The 18,544-nt window shown below is 41.3% G+C and overlaps 5 protein-coding genes across 6 annotated transcripts in view; 2 read left to right on the top strand and 3 right to left on the bottom strand.

The window, feature by feature from the left end:
* The window catches only part of iqgap2 (IQ motif containing GTPase activating protein 2), a 37,681-nt gene extending 35,856 nt beyond the window's left edge, over nt 1-1,825 (top strand). For both annotated transcript variants that reach the window (XM_014414018.3, XM_014414017.3), the window contains 2 exons: nt 895-1,003; nt 1,230-1,825. In XM_014414018.3, the coding sequence (XP_014269504.3) occupies nt 895-1,003; nt 1,230-1,343 (223 nt within the window). In that variant the 3' untranslated portion in view covers nt 1,344-1,825. The remainder of the gene's footprint in view (nt 1-894; nt 1,004-1,229) is intronic.
* A 267-nt stretch (nt 1,826-2,092) lies between these two features.
* f2r (coagulation factor II (thrombin) receptor) lies at nt 2,093-4,999 on the top strand. The gene is made up of 2 exons (XM_004544443.6): nt 2,093-2,222; nt 3,289-4,999. The coding sequence occupies exons 1-2, from the start codon at nt 2,156-2,158 to the stop codon at nt 4,488-4,490; spliced, it is 1,269 nt and encodes a 422-aa protein (XP_004544500.3). The 5' UTR covers nt 2,093-2,155; the 3' UTR covers nt 4,491-4,999.
* On the bottom strand, nt 4,794-6,484 carry LOC143421483 (uncharacterized). The gene is made up of 6 exons (XM_076890809.1): nt 6,179-6,484; nt 5,922-6,067; nt 5,730-5,791; nt 5,535-5,645; nt 5,360-5,461; nt 4,794-5,141 (listed from the first exon to the last, which is right to left on the bottom strand). The coding sequence occupies exons 1-6, from the start codon at nt 6,287-6,289 to the stop codon at nt 5,104-5,106; spliced, it is 570 nt and encodes a 189-aa protein (XP_076746924.1). The 5' UTR covers nt 6,290-6,484; the 3' UTR covers nt 4,794-5,103.
* A 354-nt stretch (nt 6,485-6,838) lies between these two features.
* On the bottom strand, nt 6,839-10,155 carry LOC101479392 (uncharacterized). The gene is made up of 6 exons (XM_004544446.5): nt 9,967-10,155; nt 7,891-8,033; nt 7,734-7,801; nt 7,486-7,614; nt 7,269-7,364; nt 6,839-7,183 (listed from the first exon to the last, which is right to left on the bottom strand). The coding sequence occupies exons 1-6, from the start codon at nt 10,075-10,077 to the stop codon at nt 7,095-7,097; spliced, it is 636 nt and encodes a 211-aa protein (XP_004544503.1). The 5' UTR covers nt 10,078-10,155; the 3' UTR covers nt 6,839-7,094.
* Nucleotides 10,156-14,716: 4,561 nt separating this feature from the next.
* Nucleotides 14,717-16,656, bottom strand: LOC101478366 (uncharacterized). The gene is made up of 6 exons (XM_004544442.6): nt 16,490-16,656; nt 16,000-16,142; nt 15,643-15,707; nt 15,419-15,553; nt 15,170-15,268; nt 14,717-15,079 (listed from the first exon to the last, which is right to left on the bottom strand). Exons 1-6 carry the CDS (start codon nt 16,592-16,594, stop codon nt 15,024-15,026), a joined length of 603 nt encoding a protein of 200 aa, XP_004544499.1. The 5' UTR covers nt 16,595-16,656; the 3' UTR covers nt 14,717-15,023.
* Between the last annotated feature and the right edge of the window lie 1,888 nt (nt 16,657-18,544).

Here is an 18,544-nt window from a genome sequence, read left to right as displayed (position 1 = left end):
TGTCGTTATACAAGCAGAGCTGTAACTACACTACAGTATAAAGAAGGAAAAGGCAAATATAATATAATGAGATGATTATAAAATAGCAGCATAATAGTGTTTTACAGTACTGGTATTCTATTATTGGCAAAGTGCTGGTTGATGGTGTTTTCTGATCCAGTCACTGTGTATGACACCTCGGTGTATAGCTCTATGTCTAATAGAGTGCATTTGATAAAGTGCTTAAGAGCCAGAGAGACGATAGTTTAACAGATTTACAGTCCGGGGAAGGAAAAACAAATGTTAAAGTGCAAGCCCTGAGACACCGGTACTGTTTCCCCCCCTGTGAAATGATCAAACAGACTATTGTGAGTGGGGTCATAGGTGATGTTATCCAGATGCTATATTTTAAATAAATGTGATGGCAGGAAGCTGGGTACCAGCAGTGTGCTCACTTGCTTTTACTGCCAGCTGCAGCGCCCTTTGGTCAGCAACAGTGCAGGTACCGTACCACACTGCTGCAGAGGTGGAAGTTGTCAAAATGTTTGCCTTTTTCAGCCTCAGAAAGTGGAGGCTTTATTCGGTCTTCTTTATCAGAGAGCTGGTGTCAGGTCCTCAGCGATAACGGCAAGAAACGCTTGTTACCTGCTCAACCTCGGTGTCATTGATGAGAACGAGGTTGTCTACATTTTGTTGGACTTCATGTAATCAACTATCAGTTTTTTGATCTTTTTTACATTAGTGGTCAAGAGCACAATGTAAGCAAATGGATCTCTTGTCTGTGGGCCGTCTCTCATTGTTATGGAGTCAGTCAAACGTCTGTTTAGAGCTTCTCCAACATTTCAGCTATAATTTCAAACGGACTCTCATCCTCTCACACATCTGGTGTCCACTTTTGTTTTTCTTATCTCTCAGGTTCAAAAATGTCATGTTCGACATTTCACCCACTGAGGAAGTTGGAGACTTTGAGGTGAAAGCCAAGTTTATGGGGGTCGAGATGGAAAAAGTCCAGCTCCATTTCCAGGTAAACATTTCCCTTCAGAAAACTCACTCGTCAACACTTAATCCTGGTGACAAATGGTTGAATTTCCCTTTCTTCTCTATGGACTACTGGCAGGAATAGTCATGGAAATAAGCCAGCACAGCATGAGCCTGACTTAAGAAAGAACTTAGTGATGTGTTTTATTATGATATCATTTGTAGCGTATTTGTAGCACCAGCGCATTAACAAGTCAGTTTGATGTTGGCAGGATCTCCTTCAGCTGCAGTACGAAGGTGTGGCGGTCATGAAGATGTTCGACAAAGCCAAAGTGAATGTCAATTTACTCATCTTCCTCCTGAACAAGAAGTTCTACGGAAAATAAAGGAGAGAAAAAACAGAGTTGGGAGAAACCTGGTCGTGCCTTTGGACTGTACTGAGTTTGTTGAACAGCCGTGATTTGTTTCTTCTGCCTATAATTTGATGGATCGCACCAAAATGAAACTTTATCGTTCACTTTGTGTCCTATATTTTTTTTCTTTCCCACGTGGTGATTGTAAATGTAATATATTTTGAAGAATTCAATTGTGATGTTCATGTTTCTTGTTCAAAAGAGAGAAGTTTGATGGAAATGTCAGACGAACCAGTACGGTCTTATTTCAGAAACTGGAGCGGCGCAGCCTGCATGGCTGTATGAAATAATGTAGTGCCTTTTTAATGAAAGAATTTAAAGACACATGTTTTTAATTAATAAACATTTGAACATTTTAAAAGCTATATGTGATGTATTTTTATAAGTGTTGTTGCTATATAATTGATGTCTAATGCTTAAACAATATTCATAATAAATTGCACATCCCAAACCTTTTCTCCTTCTTCTTATCGTTATTATTACTATTATTATTATTATTGGTAGTAGTTGTTTTGGTGCTTTTGTCATGCATTCATATTCAGTGATGTGCTTTTCCCTTTGGTCTGGCAACCTTTGACCCTGTTGGAAAAACCTACTTGGGCTTTCGTTTGGCTTGAAGATCCACGCCGCTGTGACATTACTCATGGTTTTTGTTAAATGATAGGAAATGTTCAGCTGGAGAGGAGGTGGAGTTTCCTGCCTTTAATAACAGCACTTTCAGCAGCTCTTCAGCAAACATAATTTCCACTCTCCTGCTAAATATTTGGAGGATTTACAGTAAAGCCATGCATCACCTCTTAATTTGCTTGTTTGTATTTTCTGTTCAAAGCTCTGCGCTCCCATCTGGAAATGGTAAGTAATTTTCCTAAGACTTTAAGATGATGATGATGATGTCTACAGTTTGCCTTGTACTCTCTTGGCGCTCGAGTAAACTTTACGTATTTGTATCTCCACCAGAAACACATGCAGGATCGGTTTAAACATTTACTTTTAACTAGATCACTGCGCAGGAAGGAGTGAATGAATATATTTATTCTTAGAGCAATTTAACTAGGAAAAAAAACATCCAACATGTCATCTGACAAATATACAATCGGAATTAAATACTGGCCCTGAATGTTTGTGGTAAATTACTTTAACCCTTAGAGGCTGCTAAAAAATTTAAAGAAAAAGCCCATACACTAAAGCAACAACAAAGCTCAACAATGTTCTGTGAATAAATAAATAGGTAAGATAATATAGTGACATTTGATTCTCTTTGCACTTCAAGAGACTCGGTGATGTCACTTCCTTGGTGCTCATGTCAAAAACATTTTATTTTGTAGCAGGTAAATTGTATAGCGTTACTGGGTTCAAAGCAAACTGGAGGATGTGTAAATATTGGTACTTCATAGAATAAATTTATTTATAGTTAAAAATAATGTGCGTATAATTGTATTTTGGCACTAAAAGTTGAGTTATAGTTACATTTTCTATACATTTAAAATCAATTAAATTGTAGTAATGGTCAGTGGGGACACGGAAACGTGTGATCTCTACTGGTTAGTCAACTAATTAATACAAAAAAGTTTTAATTTTATTTATTTATTTGCAGTATTTTATGAGAAAACACTTGTTTGTTTGTTTGTTTTTAATGAAAATGCATTCATGTATTTTGAGTTAACCTTTGGGTAAGAATCACACTCATGATATGGATGCATGTAATAAATGTATTGGAGAGTTTATTTTACTTAACCGGACTTTCTAAAATAATATCGGGGCATTAGGACGAGCTTGAACCTGATAGATGCATTTAACAATCTGATCAGATAAAAAAAAATCTGCTTTTCCAAACTGCTCCTAGTGTAAATGTTTTTAGAGTGTTGTGCATCCCTTTGGCGTAACCACATTTCTGCTTCATTTCCCTGTTTCTTTTAAGGCTCCACTCCCTTTTTGCGGACTTTTTCTGGCCACTTTGTAATGGTTGGAGATGATGCAGCAGACTACCTAGACCTGTCACTCTTAGATGATGAAGGCTCAGGATCGACGGAGTCCAGAAAAGTACACCCCCCTCACCCCCATCATCCCCGGAAGCACTATTATGTCTCGGAGGAGACCAAAGCATTTCTCGAGGGTGGCTTGGCCACACGTTTCATCCCCGCCCTTTACATCTTCGTCTTCATCATCAGCGTGCCCCTTAACCTTCTTGCCACGGTGATGTTCGTGCGCCAAATCCGTCCCAAGAAGCCGGCGGTGATCTACATGCTCAACCTGGCCTGTGCTGACCTGCTGTTCGGGCTGCTCCTTCCCTTTAAGATCGCCTACCATTATCACGGCAACAACTGGATCTACGGATCCTTCATGTGCAGAGCCGTCACTGCTGCCTTCCACTGTAACATGTACTGCTCCGTCCTGCTTGTGATGTGCATCAGCATTGACCGTTTCCTGGCTGTGGTTTACCCCATGAACTCGCTCATGTGGCGCAGCCCTCAGACGGCTTCAGCTGTGTGCGCGGCTATGTGGCTCTTATCCCTGGGAGGAGTGTGCCCCCTGCTGATCTCAGAACAGACCTTACATGTATCGTCGCTGGGCATCACCACATGTCATGATGTGCAGGACGTAGGAAAACTACAGTCTTACTATCTTTACTTCTTCCCCATCTACTCCTCTGTGTTCTTCTTCATCCCTTTCATATTCACAGTTGTCTGCTACGTACGCATCATTCAGGCTCTGGCTGAAGCCAACGTGGAGAACCGCTCCAAGAAGACTCGCGCTGTGGTGATGGCTGTGGTTGTCCTGCTGGTGTTTGTGGTCTGTTTCACCCCCACCAACATCATCCTCATGGTTCACTACGTTCAACTGGCGCACAAGGCTAGCAACAGTTCTTACCAGGCATACCTGCTCTCCATGTGCATAGGAAGCTTCAGCTGCTGTCTGGATCCGGTCCTCTATTACTTCGGGTCCTCTCAGTGCCAGAAGCAGGTGGTGACTCTGCTCAGATGCAGGCGACCGGGACAGGGAGGGATCGGCTCACACACAAGCAGCACAAGAACCAGCAAGTTGACAGAGAGCAGCAGATCGTGCAAAATGGAGAGCGTTCAGACTGAAATGGGGAGCCATTACAGCAGGCTGATGGCTTAAGACACGAGGACTGAAAAACTGTTCGGCTCTCAGCCATATCCACACTTTAACAGATTACTTCTGTGTTTGCTCGAACTGTTTGTTATCAAGAAGCGCATGAGGTGGATTAGATGAAATATGAAACTTGATGTGGTGCCGACTTTAGACCCCAGTGGTAGTGCTGGGTTTATTTGTATCAGAACAAGCACATTGGTAGCATCAGTGTGTACATGCAAGCAGTTATCTTCTGTTATTTTATAGTCATAAAATGTAATCACCACTTTGACAGTGTGGAATATATTGGATTCATTCCACAATAAGAAAAACATTTTAACAATACCTTTTTATTTTATATTCAACACATCTGTGTTTCCAGTGAATAATGGGTATGACAGTTAGTGCACTGTTAATAAAACAGTTTTAATAACTGTGTTATGATATGACAAAAACAGCTGTCGATGTGGTTTTCCCAACACGATGCCGTTACAGTGAGTAAATATTTAAAGGAGATTAAATCATTTATAACTTTGCGTCCTGGCATTCATGACGTCAGAGCATACAGACGGCACATACGACGACACTGTATGTATTTTCTTTTAATGCATGCAGCTTTGTGGATCTCGTTGCCTCCTCTTTATTCCTGCGTGCTCTCCTTGTCATCAGGGCACAGCTCTGCAGGAAAAAGAGAAACAAAATGTGACCGTTTCCCTGAGCAGGATGGAGAACGGTGGCCTCATTTCCTCACCATGTGCATTGTATTTTATGGATTCGATCCAAAAACAATGAAGACCTAAAAACTATTGCACTTAAATATGACATTTCGCAGGGCAGAATCTCCACCCTGTGGGAGTTAAAACTCTGTCGTTGGAGGTTTTTGGATAGCTGCTGACCTGTTTTGCCATCATAGCTGTGGTAGTCATCTGGGAAGTTCAAGCAGCCAAGTTGTTTTTTGAAAATTTCCACATGTTTTGGATCAATTTTTCCTGTCCTCGCTGCAAGCAAAGAGAGAATGTCAACATCCAGGTTGCAGCCCTGACTTGATGTGCTGAGAAGTGCAGGACTCACTGAACTGCAGGATGTATCTGCCAGTGACGTCCCCATTTCGGAAGGTGTCGGTCCACAGGAGGCAGTCAGAGCAAGTCTGCAGGATGTGCCCTTTGTGGTCTGACAGATTTTCTTTCAAAGTACAGTGTTGGGTTATTTTACGAGAAATCTATTGTCTGTTGTGAAGACAAATTCATCAATCTGTAGCTCACTCACTGCGAAATGTGGTAGCAATCCCTGAGATGGTTGCATTTACCTCCCCCGTGATGCACCGGTTACTGAGAAACAACAAGGCATGGCAGAATCTGGCTTTCACAACTAAATTTAAATGTTTCGCTTTTAATACTGAATTGCATTAAATACATAAGTCTGTTTAACATATTGAAATAACATAATCACCAAACTCACAAGCAGTGATCTCCCCATCGCAAAGTCACAGTCTGATCGCTGGAAGTCGGGGACAAGTCTATCCAGGAGCTTTTCAGAGACTCCAGTGCTTTGTGGTACTGTTTGGGGTCGCCAGCTCCCATCACATAAATCCATTTTCCAAACACCTTGATGCACAAAAAAAATAAAAATAAAATAAGGTCCTTACATGTTTTAAAAAAACTCCAGCATCATTGTTGTAAATACGACAGAGAAAGCAAACACACTAGGTGACTTACCTGTTTGGGGTCCTCTGGCATAAAAGGCTTTACGAGCTCCTTACAGTCAGGTGCAGATGCAGCAGCCAGTGCAATGAGAGACAACAGGAATACAACAACAGGCAGAGCCATGGTCAGCCACAGGGATGTTTGCCGAACCTGTAACAGAAAACGTCTAACTCTGATTCATTTTCCCTCCGGGCTTCACACAAAAAGTTGTTTCTGTGTGAGTGCTAATCCTGAAGGAGGGGGAGGAGGGGAGGAGAGGGTCTGGGGGTGGAGGGGCTTTCTGCAGGCCCAAATGCACCAGAGAAGGTTTCCTAATGACCATGCATGCAGTTTTCTTCTTCTTTCCCCCCTCTTTTTCTTCTCAGCACTGAAAGGCGAGCTCAATAGCCCTCTGTTGCCCACGCCACTGCTCCTGAATGAACTCAGGCAAAGTGCCACATCTTGTCTTGGGCTGTTGAAATCTTTCAAAAAGGACCTGGAGCAGCTTTTCTGCAGCAGAATGAAGGATGTTTCCCTGTGGGGGCGTTCTGGACTCTGTGTGGTGATGGTTTAAGAGTTTAACATCTTTTCTCTTCCCTCTAACACTGATGTTATTCAGTAACAGTCTTTGTTGATGCTTTGGGGAACAGCAGTGTGATGGTGATCAGAAAATAAATGACTAGAACACAGACGGAGAAGTTAGAGCCCTTTTTATTTGCCGCGCACAACCAGTGGGAACTAGATTCGTACAAATACCACTAAAAGGATTTAAACTGGGCATTTAGACTTGATTTTTCTTAGCTCGAAAGACAACATAGTGTATTAAAAAGTTATTATGCAGCACAACATTGTATGGCAGCACATATAGATCACACTACAGCACTATTTAGTACATTTAAAGGAAGATTTATCTGGGTGTTTACAGAGCTGTGGCCCTCTTTGCTCTACTTTACTGCACATTAGGCTCTATCTCAGGTTGCTCTTTCTCTGTATTCTTGACGCCAGTTGACGTGGTCGCCCTGCCATCAGGACAAAGATCTGAAGGAAGAGGAAATCACAAAATGAGAATAGTGTTTGTGATGGTCACACTGGATGCTGGAAACACGCCTAAATGGTGGCTGACCTTTGCTTGTAAAGTGGTACTCTGAAGGGAATTTAAGACATTCTGCCTGGTTCTTGAAGGTCTCCAACTCAGAACCCTCCAGAGCACCGGTCCGTGCTTTTCAAGAAAGAAAGAAGAGGACGGGAAAAGAAAGGTGGTTATTTAAAGCAGTATGTGCTAAATATTAAGCTGTGTGTTGCTGCTAAAATACGAGATGAAGGTTTGAAAAACGACTTACTGAACAGGAAGAAGTATCGCCCCTTTGACTTGCCGTCAGGGAGAAGAGTGGTGTCTTCAGACAGGAGGCAGTTGCTGCAGGTCTCATAGTACTTCCCGTCATGATAGGAAGTGTGACCATTGATGTTATCTGTGGAAAAAAAACAAAACTAAACATAACTCTGACTGTAACCCCCAGCGATTAAAAGAAATGAAACCTGCGGCACACATCACCAACTCAGTGAGTCAGAGCAAAAATACCACACATACAGGTGGTGTGACTTGTCATTCCTGAGATGGTGGCGTTCGCTATGCCCTGAAGACATTTATTTTCATTCCTGTGTTGAGATAACAACAACAACACTTTACTATACACTCTCAACTGGACCGCATCAGTATGTTCACACATGAAACACACGACACTCACAGGCGGTCAGCCCAGTAGATGGTGATGACTCCGCTCTCCGAGGACGCTGACACATCCAACCAGGAGCTGTTCACTGACAATATGTCGTCCTTCAGGCCCGGATCGTCCCAGGATGCCACGTGAAGCACCCACTTCCCATAAATCTTCCGGCACACAGAGAGAAAAATAAAATGCAAATGACTCTCATGACTGTTTCTGTTAGATGTGACCAGACTTTATTTCTCAGCAGAATAAAACTTTCTCTCATAGCCTGGTTAGAGAAAAAGCGTTGTGAAAATGTATTACATTATTGTTTTACTCTGCTGTGACTACAGACATGGCATTTGGCTTCCCCAAAAACATGGATTAACCCAGAGGTAGGTGAGTCCCTTTCCCTAAGTTAAAAATAAATAATCATACAATTTTACTTTGCAGCTCTTCTAAATCATAATTTTTCTGCTTTATAATCAGTGAAAACTACTGTGTTGGAATCTAGTAGGGGACACATTAATGTAGCTTACATGCAAGATTCAGTAGAAGTGCTCGATGCACATGGACGCAAGCTTCCAGCTATTACTGACCAGCTGAAACTTTCTTTGGTTTTTAAAAACTCCAAGGAACATTTGCTTTATGCTGTTGCAACAGTAAACAGACCGTGCAGTTTCTCGGGGAACTGCAGTGGGATGGTTGCTAAAAAAATGAAAAATGTCCCATGCTGTACTCCAACCGACGGCCTTCAGCACACAAAAGACAGACAAGGAAGCAGTAACTGTGCCACTAAGAGACCTTGTCTAAATCTACTTAAAAAGTGAGTGAGATTAAAATCAGTATTAAAATTATCTGTAAAATATTTCAACCTGCAACCTCATTACATACAGCAAATAGCTTGCTGCTGTAGGGTGAACACACATGTTTGACGCTGTAAATAGTAAATTGTAAAAATATGTTTACAGAGAAGCAGAGAAAGAGAAAAAAATGTCCCATGCTGACATGAACTGATGACCTTCAGCATACGAGGGAGAGGCCAGCAAAGTGATAAGTATGCCACTGAGGACAAGCAAGCAGGACCGTGCCAACCAATCAACAAATGATATTCGAATGAGTGAGGGTGTGAAATGAGAGCAGTGACCCCGTCTCTCTGTCTATCACAAAATGACGTATATAAAATGGGAAACAAAAGTGGTATTCATCTGTTTAAAAAACTGTTAGCATCCCAAGACATGGCTCTACCTATCTATGGATTTTGGTGTGTGTAGACCTTAAAGTGAGGTCAGGGGAGCGAGTTAAAAAAGCTTGGGGGGATTTTTGTCCAAAACTGGTTGGAGATAATGAAGAGGGAGTGAACGGGAGTTCAAAATGCCATTCCTCTGAAACAAACGGCTCCGGTTCAAGAAGTATGCATGTGTGGGAAGGGCTCCTTGAAAAGAAGACAAGCGTAGCTGTTTTGAAGATAAAAGGATGGCTGAAGGGTGAAAATGATGGTCACAGCGACAGGTTAAACCGAAAATTTTCAGGCGAGCTTTGATGCTTTTCGCACTCTGACCTACTTAGTTTTCACTGTTGCTCTGCAATACACATGAATGGGGGAGGGATTTGAGAGATATCTTTGTGACATCTTTGAAAAATAATTTAAAGACCTTAGAAGTTACTGTGGAAAAATGCGATATTGTTTTTGGCACATTCGTGATATTCATCGTGGTGTGACAACGACGTCTGAATGGGCAAATGACGTGAAAGAAAATGGGTCCAGAGGAAGGAGAGTGACAGCAGAAAAGTGAGAGAGTGCTGCCTCTCCATTCAAAGTCAATGGGACTTTATTAATAGAAAAAGTGGAATATTTCAGAAACTGCATGAAAATTTTGAAATCTGAATAGAAACACGCAGGACACGAGTAAGCCCGTCGTTTTGGCGTATGAACAGTGTGTCTACGGCAAATGATGTGCGACTAGTTCGCGGATGAAGAATAATAAGAATAACATATACTGGGATCTTTACTTTGCAACAATCCCACCAATAACACAAGATTCAGCTATTCAGTTCACATTAATATGCATCACTGTTATGACTGCTTCATAACAAATGGTTGCTCATACTCACGGGGCTGTGGCTGTCCAGCACCAGAGGCTTGACCAGCTCTTTACAGTCCGGTTTAGATGCGACGGCCAGGGAGGCGAGAGCCAGCAGAACTATAACCTGCTGTGCAGCCATGGTCCAGACAGCAGGCGGCCAGGGAGCAACACTAACCTCAGGGACCCCACTGCCAGCTAGAGCCTCCTCAAAGGGAACTGAGGGACATGTTTTGTAACAGTGGGCTGGGCCACACACACACACACACACACACACACACACACACACACACACACACACACACACACACACACACACACCAAGCTGTGCACCCATCACTCCACAGGACATTATGTTGACTTATACTAATTTCATGCAGACTTATGCCGAACCAAGCTATAATAACACTTACTGTAAACTAATATATGTTGTGAGGAAATGCTTTCTGTCACCATGACGTGACTTTATAATCACATTAATAATTCTCCCTCTCTTTTCCTTCCTCTGGTTTCAGGAGGAGTCTTTCACTTGATGCATCCAGTCAGTCGGGCTTGTGTCCCATTTATCTTGTTATATAACAGCCAGCTGGCAAAGTCTGAATAGGACCTCCATCCCCTCCATCTTTCAGTATGCGAGCACCTCCTTGCACAGCCTCTCTCACACTAAACAAGGCATGAAAATAAAAAGAAAGACACACACACAAACACTCATCTGTTTTTTTAACATATGCAATGTCTTTGTGACAGGGGATTTTTAGTGTAGCTCTCCCCAAATTTGGTTGAATTCCAAGCAGAGATACACTGAGCCCCTTCACTGTAGTCCTGACAAATGAGCCCCTTTGGAATGACCTCTGACCTCAGTGGGGTCCTCTATTCATGTCAGAGGGATAAAACACAGCCAAACTATTGACTAGCATGGATTTTAACTGTGGGTGGACGTGCCAATCCTTTTTCTCCTTGATATCAAATATTTAGCTAATAAATGCATTAATATTCTCTACTTCATACCTCACATTTCATAAAAGACTATTCCTGCACAAAGGACACATTAGTAGTTCAGAAACACTTATAATAACCACCATACAAATTTCTCCTTCTTTTTTCCAGCTGCTGTGGCATTTTCTCCCTTGTTGTGGTAACTAACTTTGCTTATTTACAGATTAACCTTTACAACCTATTCTAGTTAAATTTGACCTTGTTTGACATTTTTCATCAGTAAAAAAAACCCCTAAATGTCATTCTTTTATCCTGACATTTGATGGCTTTTCCTTCTGAGTGAAGGAAAATACAAACAATTTAAAATACAAATACAATTTTTTTGTATCCATTCAGATACAAAAAATCAAGAAAAATTATGCTTTTAGGGAATCTTGAAACTGTATATGCCACGTCTGTGTGTATTTTTAATCGGACAGTGGTGACACTGAGTTCAAGGAAGACCTCAACACTGCCATGAGAAATGAACTCAAAGGACTTTCTTCCTATAACTCTCATTCACACAATACGTCTCTCTATCCATAACCTAACATTCACATACTCAGAAGACAGAGTTCAGTATCTTGTTCAAGAATGCTTTAATGTCCAGACCAGAGAAGCCAGTGATCGAACCACTGACCTTCTGATGGGTAGATGCTCAACCTCCTGAGGCAGAGCCGCCCAAACATGAGAACAGTCTGCGTTCTCAAATCTCTGAGCGCAGTTTCCTGCAGGGACAGACACACGCTGGTCTTTGAAGGATTATGAGAGAACCTCCATCCCATCATCTTCCACTCATCTAATTCTGGGTTGCAGAGGGGCTGGAGCCTATCCCAGCTATCACAGTACACCCTGGACAGGTCACTTATCAGTCGCAGGGCCTTAGTTAAAGTGTGACTTGTAGTTAAATGCTCTTTGAGTGGTACAACTAAAAAAAGGACTACATGAATATGAGTACATTTCAATTGCACCTGCAATGTAACAAAAATAAAAACCAATTAGAATAGCTCTGAATGCACATAATAGTTTGCAATATGCAAGATTTGAGTTCTACGTGTTAATTAATGTTGATATTTATAGATGGTAGTTAAGAGGATTTTTAAGTATTAGATATAGCAGAGTGGACAGTGTTTAATGCCTGTAATGGTTATACATGATTATATATGATAAATCCCAACAGCTCTAGTTCTACATTCAATACAATATAATTCAGTCATTATAGCTTTTTGTTTTCATGTCTTGGGTAACACGGAACATGATAGTATGTAAAAACAGAGGGTTTTCTCCAAAAACAAGAGTTGTACATGTCAGGGGTTGTGTAGCGGAGAGGAATGTGAGGCTTCTAACGTAGACATGCAGGGGCAGGTGGTGGTGAACAAAAATCGAGCCATTTATTCAGGCTGAAAATAACATGACATCAAAGAAACACACATAAAATACAAAAGGGGACTGAAAAGATAAACGTCCTGGAACCTAAACTGGGAATCAACACTAGGGCCAGGGGGCACAGGAGCTGGGAGACACAAAACTTGAAATGCTGGAAAGGATGAAGGGAGACTGAGACAATATATACATAGGGGGGTTGTTAGGGGAAGTGGAGACACATGGGTTAAAATACACTGCTGAACTGACTCTAATGAGACAAGGAAGCTAAACTTAAGACAACCTCCTGAAATAAACCATGAAAAATAACTAGACACAGCAGCGAAGGGGCGCAGAGAATGACAGAAACTTAGCACAGGTTACACAGACAAGACAGGATAAACTCCAGTACTACATACACAATACTCACGACTATAACCATGGACAGAACTAGAGAATAAAAACTAGTAGGACTCAAAATAAAAGGTTACTATAAATAACAAACTCAACCTACAAGAGATGTAATATAAGTTCTAGATAATACATGTAAAATGTATACTTAAGAATCAGTCTGGAGATATTTAAACAGAACTCGAAATCTGACAAACACAGAAAAATCTACTGTGAAGTCGAGGCACTCTACCTGTTTCCCAAATACAGCAAGGTTACCAGATACCATACCACTTTTTTAAGCACTTTTAAAAAGAACAACAGGGCTGAAAAAATAAAATCACCCATATAAAATAAATCATTAACATCAACAGAATATTCAGGTTTTTATGTTTGAGTTTACAGACAAGCAGCCACAGAATGACAGACTTCGAGAGATTTATACAGCTTCACAGTTCTGACAGTCGTTGCAGAAACAAACATTTCTACTGAAAGTGACTTGGGTTAGGTTTAAAATCACATTGTCAAAATATATCTCTGCTGAGGACACTGTCCCGTTTCTGTGATTAATCACACTCAGTATTAATCCGATATTCTTTATCTGCTTATTGGTGCGGCCCTCCACAACAGTACTGGTTTCTCTTCTCATGTGACCCCTTGGGAAAACGAATGGCTGACCCCTGCACCCCCCCCAGTCTAGATCAGAAAACAGAGTGAGCAGCAAAGTCAGACAATAATGAAGAGGCATGATGAGAAGTCAAACGACGGCCAGCTCCATACCAGGACTGCTGAGCTCCTGTGGGGAGGCAGGGATGACTTCAGTGGAGGTTACATAAGAGAGGGGGTGGGCAGAGGGGCTGGTTGGACTATGTAATAGGATTGTGTAAGGCTGGTTTCAAAAGAGATAATGCTTCATTTGGTGTTTGTTGGTGATGCGTGTATGCGCGTGCTAAATGGTAAATATTAAAGGTTAGGTTTACTAAGTGGGCTAAGTGGGGAAAATTAGCATAAGGCTGCAATCACAAATATGGTAGATCATTTTCAAAACTTGCCACTTCTTGTTTCTCAGAAATAGCATTTCAATTCAGACCAAGGAGATGCAGCTGAAGGAGAATCCATACATTCATCCAGCTTATCCCAGCTGTCACAGGGCAAGAGGCAGGGTACACCCAGGACAGGTCGCCAGTCTGTAGCAGGGCTTGAAGGAGAATCAGTATTTGATTTTGTTGTTGTTTTAAAAAAGGCTAACTTTTCAGTTAGGAATTGCTGGCTGGGGTCGCTGTTCCTTGGATGAATCTCTCAGGTGGAGTGCAAGATGCATCCAGACAAGGCCTGCTGTATCAGCATGATGTGCGTTTAACAGGTATAATGTGCAGAAGAACATAAAACAGTATTCACCTTCAGAAAGGCGTTTACTATCTTTACCACATACTCATCACTTATTTATTTTTTTGGCTAACCACCACACTGCAGTATGGTGTGATGGTGATTATCACTGTTGCCTCACAGCAAGAAGATCCTGGGGTTGACTCCACCATCTGGCCAAGGCCTTTCTGTGTGTTGTTGTTATCTTTGTTTGCGTGGGTTCTTTGCAGGTACTCTCGGTTCCTCCCACAGTCCAGAGACATGTAGTTAGTGGGGTTAGGTTAATGCGAATGTGAGTGCAAATAGCTGTCTGTCTCTGTGTTAGCCCTGCTACAGACTGGTGACCTGTCCAGGGTGTAACCTGCCTCTTGCCCTATGGCAGCTGGGACAGACTCCAGCCCCCCTGCAACTTTGGTAAGGATAACCAGAAGAGAATCAATTTTTCTTTTTTTTTTGCATGCTGATAGGTGGTTAATATCACGTACTGTAAAATCCACACACCAATTTAAAACTCCACAGACAGTGCAAAACTGTCAGGATGGGACATAAAGGCCAATGATGGAAAAATATAGGAAGGGAGGGGCTTTGAAGGAAAAAAGCCCAAGTTTTAGTTATAAATTCGCAGGAAAGACTTGCCAAAGTTTGACCAATAGACCGGATTTACACGAAACAGAAGAAAGCAAACACAGTTTCTTTCTGTAAATCTTTATGTGAATACAAGACAAATCAGAAATCACAGTTTACTGCATCTTCTAGTAAATGTAAAATCAGTCTTGCACCTATTCATACACAAACAAAAAAAACCCAGCCAGAGTTAACACTGTTACAAACTCCTTGTCCTGGACTGAACCCACCGCAAGATGAAAGAGCGCTTTCTCCACATCTGTCAGCACATCTGTGATACACATCTGAATACACACTTCAAACACTTGAGTAATTTCAGGTTACAGGATAGATCTGAGAGATCGAGTGAAAGGAGCTTAAATGTGTTTTTCTCTATTGTTCTTCCAGTCTTGCATCTGTTACAGCTTCACTTTCATATGGACACAGATCTGAAACAAAGGAAGGAAATCAAACTGATGAGTCACTGTTTACATTAGATGTACTGCTTACTGTTTGCGTGGATGGTGAACGCATCTCACCTGTAGTGTTTGCAAAGTATAAATCTAGTGTGAAGTTGAGGCACTCAGCCTGTTTCTTGAGGACTTCGAGATGAGAGGCCTCCAGTGTCCCAGTCTTTGCTGGAGGTAGGGGATGGCAGTGTTAACATTATTTTCAACAGAGTGGCAAAAACAATAAAAAAAAAAAAAAACAGTTTGAAACTAATTATTAACATTACAGAGTCCTAAAAGTTGGACACATATGGACACAGACAGGCAAATGCAACTCACTGAAGATCCTGAAGCCTCTGCTTTTTGTGGTTTCGCCGCCGACCTCTGACACCAAGTGGTCTGTCCAAAGCATGCAGTCGGGGCAAGTGGCCAGATGCTTGCCAATATGCTCATGAGTGGTGGAGTTATAGTAATCTGTAAGATACAAATTAGATGGTTGCCATGTTGTTTTACATCACAGTGACTATTTGATAATGTGAGTATAACAACATGTGATCTCTTACACGTGTCTGTGGAAGAGTTTCCTAAGAAGGTGGCATTGACACTTCCATGATAACATTTTCCATCCCTGTTAAGGAGCAGGAAAAAAATATAAGCACATGAAAAAACAAAGAAAAAAAGTCAAGAGGTCAAATTACGTAACTCATTTGATGCCTCAAAGCAGGGGTGTCAAACTCATCTCATTACAAAACTGTAAACCTTGTTAAAAGCCCCAAATTTATGCCCACCTTCTCATCTTCCTAAATTGTCCACTGGACTGGATTTGAGCCTTTGCTAGGCCGATTCTGGCCCACGGGCCTTATGTTTAACACCCCTGCCTTGAAGGTAGTACAAATCATTTAGAAAATATTGACAATTACGCTTTTTGTCCGAAGCGACTGAGCATGTCTTCACTGTCAGGTATGGGAGTCTGTTCGACCCAGAAGCTGTGCAGAGTTTTAAGCTCTTTTAATTGCTCTTTGCTGTCTGATGTTCCAGCGTAAAATATCCATTTTCCCCAAAGCTAGAGAAAGAAAAAAGAAAAAGTAAATTCAACTTTCAAAGAGATTCACAGCAGGTTCTAAAGAACTAGCATTTCTATTGAAAACAGAAAGGAGTTTACCATCTTTACCACATGCATAAACATGATCATCACTTGTTTCTGTGATCATATATAATAATAAGTTTATACATGCAAAATCACCAGTGGGACCTTTTTAACCATCCAAGGTCAAGTCTGTTTTGTTTTTTTGTTGTTTTTTTTTTGCTAGAGCTAGGAGCATCAGCGATGATGATTCAGCCCTCAGGGATTTAAAACAATTTAAACTCAGATCTGCTTCATGGTGAATGTCTCTGCTGAGGACACTGTACCTTGCTATGATCCTCCACAGGCTTAATGAGTTCTTCGCAGCCTGGATCAGACGCACCAGAGAGCGAGAAGAGAGCCAGCAAAGCCAGGGAACAATGAAGGAACATGACGACAAGTCAAATGACAGGCAGCTGTATACTACTGCAAGACCACAACAGCTGGACTCTTATAGGGAAGGTGCAGCGGGGAAGTTATATAAGCCAGGAGGTGGTCTTTAATGGGATTGTGCAATATTGGTACAGATAAGGATAAAGCTTTAATTTTTTTTTATCTGTGGTGTGCGCGCGTTTGCAGAATAACAAAATGGAAAACAGCAAACAACATGAATGTGCTGCATTCCTGCAAAAGCTTCTCACAGACATGTGAAACAGATATTCTCTTTATCCGTCAAGTATGAAGTGAGCAGCAGCAAAAGTATTTGACAGATTTGGGTAGGGTGGCACAGAAATAAACAATTTCACAATCACCATCTGTTGCAGCCTGGAATTGCCAGTTATTGCAGAACACTGGAAACTTACTGGAATTTCCAGGGTAGCGTCAGCCAAAACACAGAAAGTACAAATAAAGCAGATTCCTGAAAAACAAAAGCAAGCATAGCGTGTCCTTTTGTAGATTTCAGTTAATATAGGAGACAAGAAAAATCCTTTTCCAACATTATTTAACCCAACTGCAGTATTAATGAAATTAGTTTGTTGACTTGTCTTTAGCAGACCTACTGCTGAATGTCGCAGGTTCATTAGTGAATAGCTTTATGAGTCTCATCAGCTTTGTCTTTACCAAAGCTCCCAGTCATCACCTGGATGACCTACAGAGACATACTTTAGACCAGGTAGTAACACAGAGTGCGACAGTCAAACGCTTAACTACCTGTCTCACATTGAACTCCCTGCAAGATAAAAAAAAAAAAAAAGAGCACCAACACATCAGCGATACAGAGTTCCCTCATATCAAAGAAAGCACATCTGAATACAAATGTGACTCATGGAGCCAGTTGATGTCTCTGGTTAGACTTGAGCGATACAGCAGGTGATAACAGTGTTTTATTGCTTTTTCCCTTTACATCTCCGGCACTTTCCTTCTCATTGGGACACAGAGGATCTGAAACAGAGGAAGGAAATCAAACTAATGAGTCTCAGAACAAACACGGCTTAAAGTCAAGTTTATGAACGTCAATATAGAGATAAATATTCTTAGATTGGGGGGAGGTATGGTGAATTTAAGAGACATGATTAGAAACCAGAGGACACTTAACTAGATATTGCAAAAATGACGCAACCCGATTTGCTGAGAATCGGGTCGTCACACCGAATGTGAAAATTGATAAAATATTTTATATTAACTACAGTTTTTATGTATTATCTGCAAACTTTACGGTGATAAACTGGGCCTTGGGGGACACGAATAGGTTGGCGAAGCTTTTGACCTTAACCATCATTGTTAGTGCCCAAGATCAAAGTTGACCTTGACTGAAAAAAACCCAACAAACCCCAAAACATATTGAGTAATACAGCATATGAAAGGCATAGAGCAGGGGTCTCAAACTGCAGTCCTAGAGGGCCGGTGTCCTGAGGTGGCAATTCAGCCATTTGATTCATGTTACAGCTGCTCATGACATGGTGAAATAAAAGTACTTTTAGAAGTACATTTTTCCAAACACTTACATTTACTTAAATTTACTTGAGTAGGGTCAGGAGTTTTCTCCTCAGCCTGCAGTCAAGTTCTATACTCTTCCTAATGACCTACTAATTTATTCAGGTGTGTTGCAACAGGGACACATGGAAAGGTTTCAGGACACCAGCCCTCGAGGACTGGAGTTTGAGCCCTTGGCATAGAGAGAGCTGTACAACACACTCTTTTTTTTTTTTTTTTTTCCAATACGATGGCCTACGACTTTACAGTGACATCATAACAGGCTGATATCAGCATGATGTAATAAAAACAACATAAGCCATAACAACTTTGATGTTATTACTGTTATAACTAGAGTAACAACATCGAGTTTTAGCATAGCCTCTAGCATAGCCCTTGCTCTTCTGGGGGACTTGCTGTTGTTACTA

The sequence above is a fragment of the Maylandia zebra genome, linkage group LG12 (assembly GCF_041146795.1).
Source record: "Maylandia zebra isolate NMK-2024a linkage group LG12, Mzebra_GT3a, whole genome shotgun sequence".
In the NCBI taxonomy this organism is placed as follows: domain Eukaryota; kingdom Metazoa; phylum Chordata; class Actinopteri; order Cichliformes; family Cichlidae; genus Maylandia; species Maylandia zebra.
Note: the sequence above shows the minus strand (reverse complement) of the source record. Positions and strands in the feature narration are given on the sequence as shown.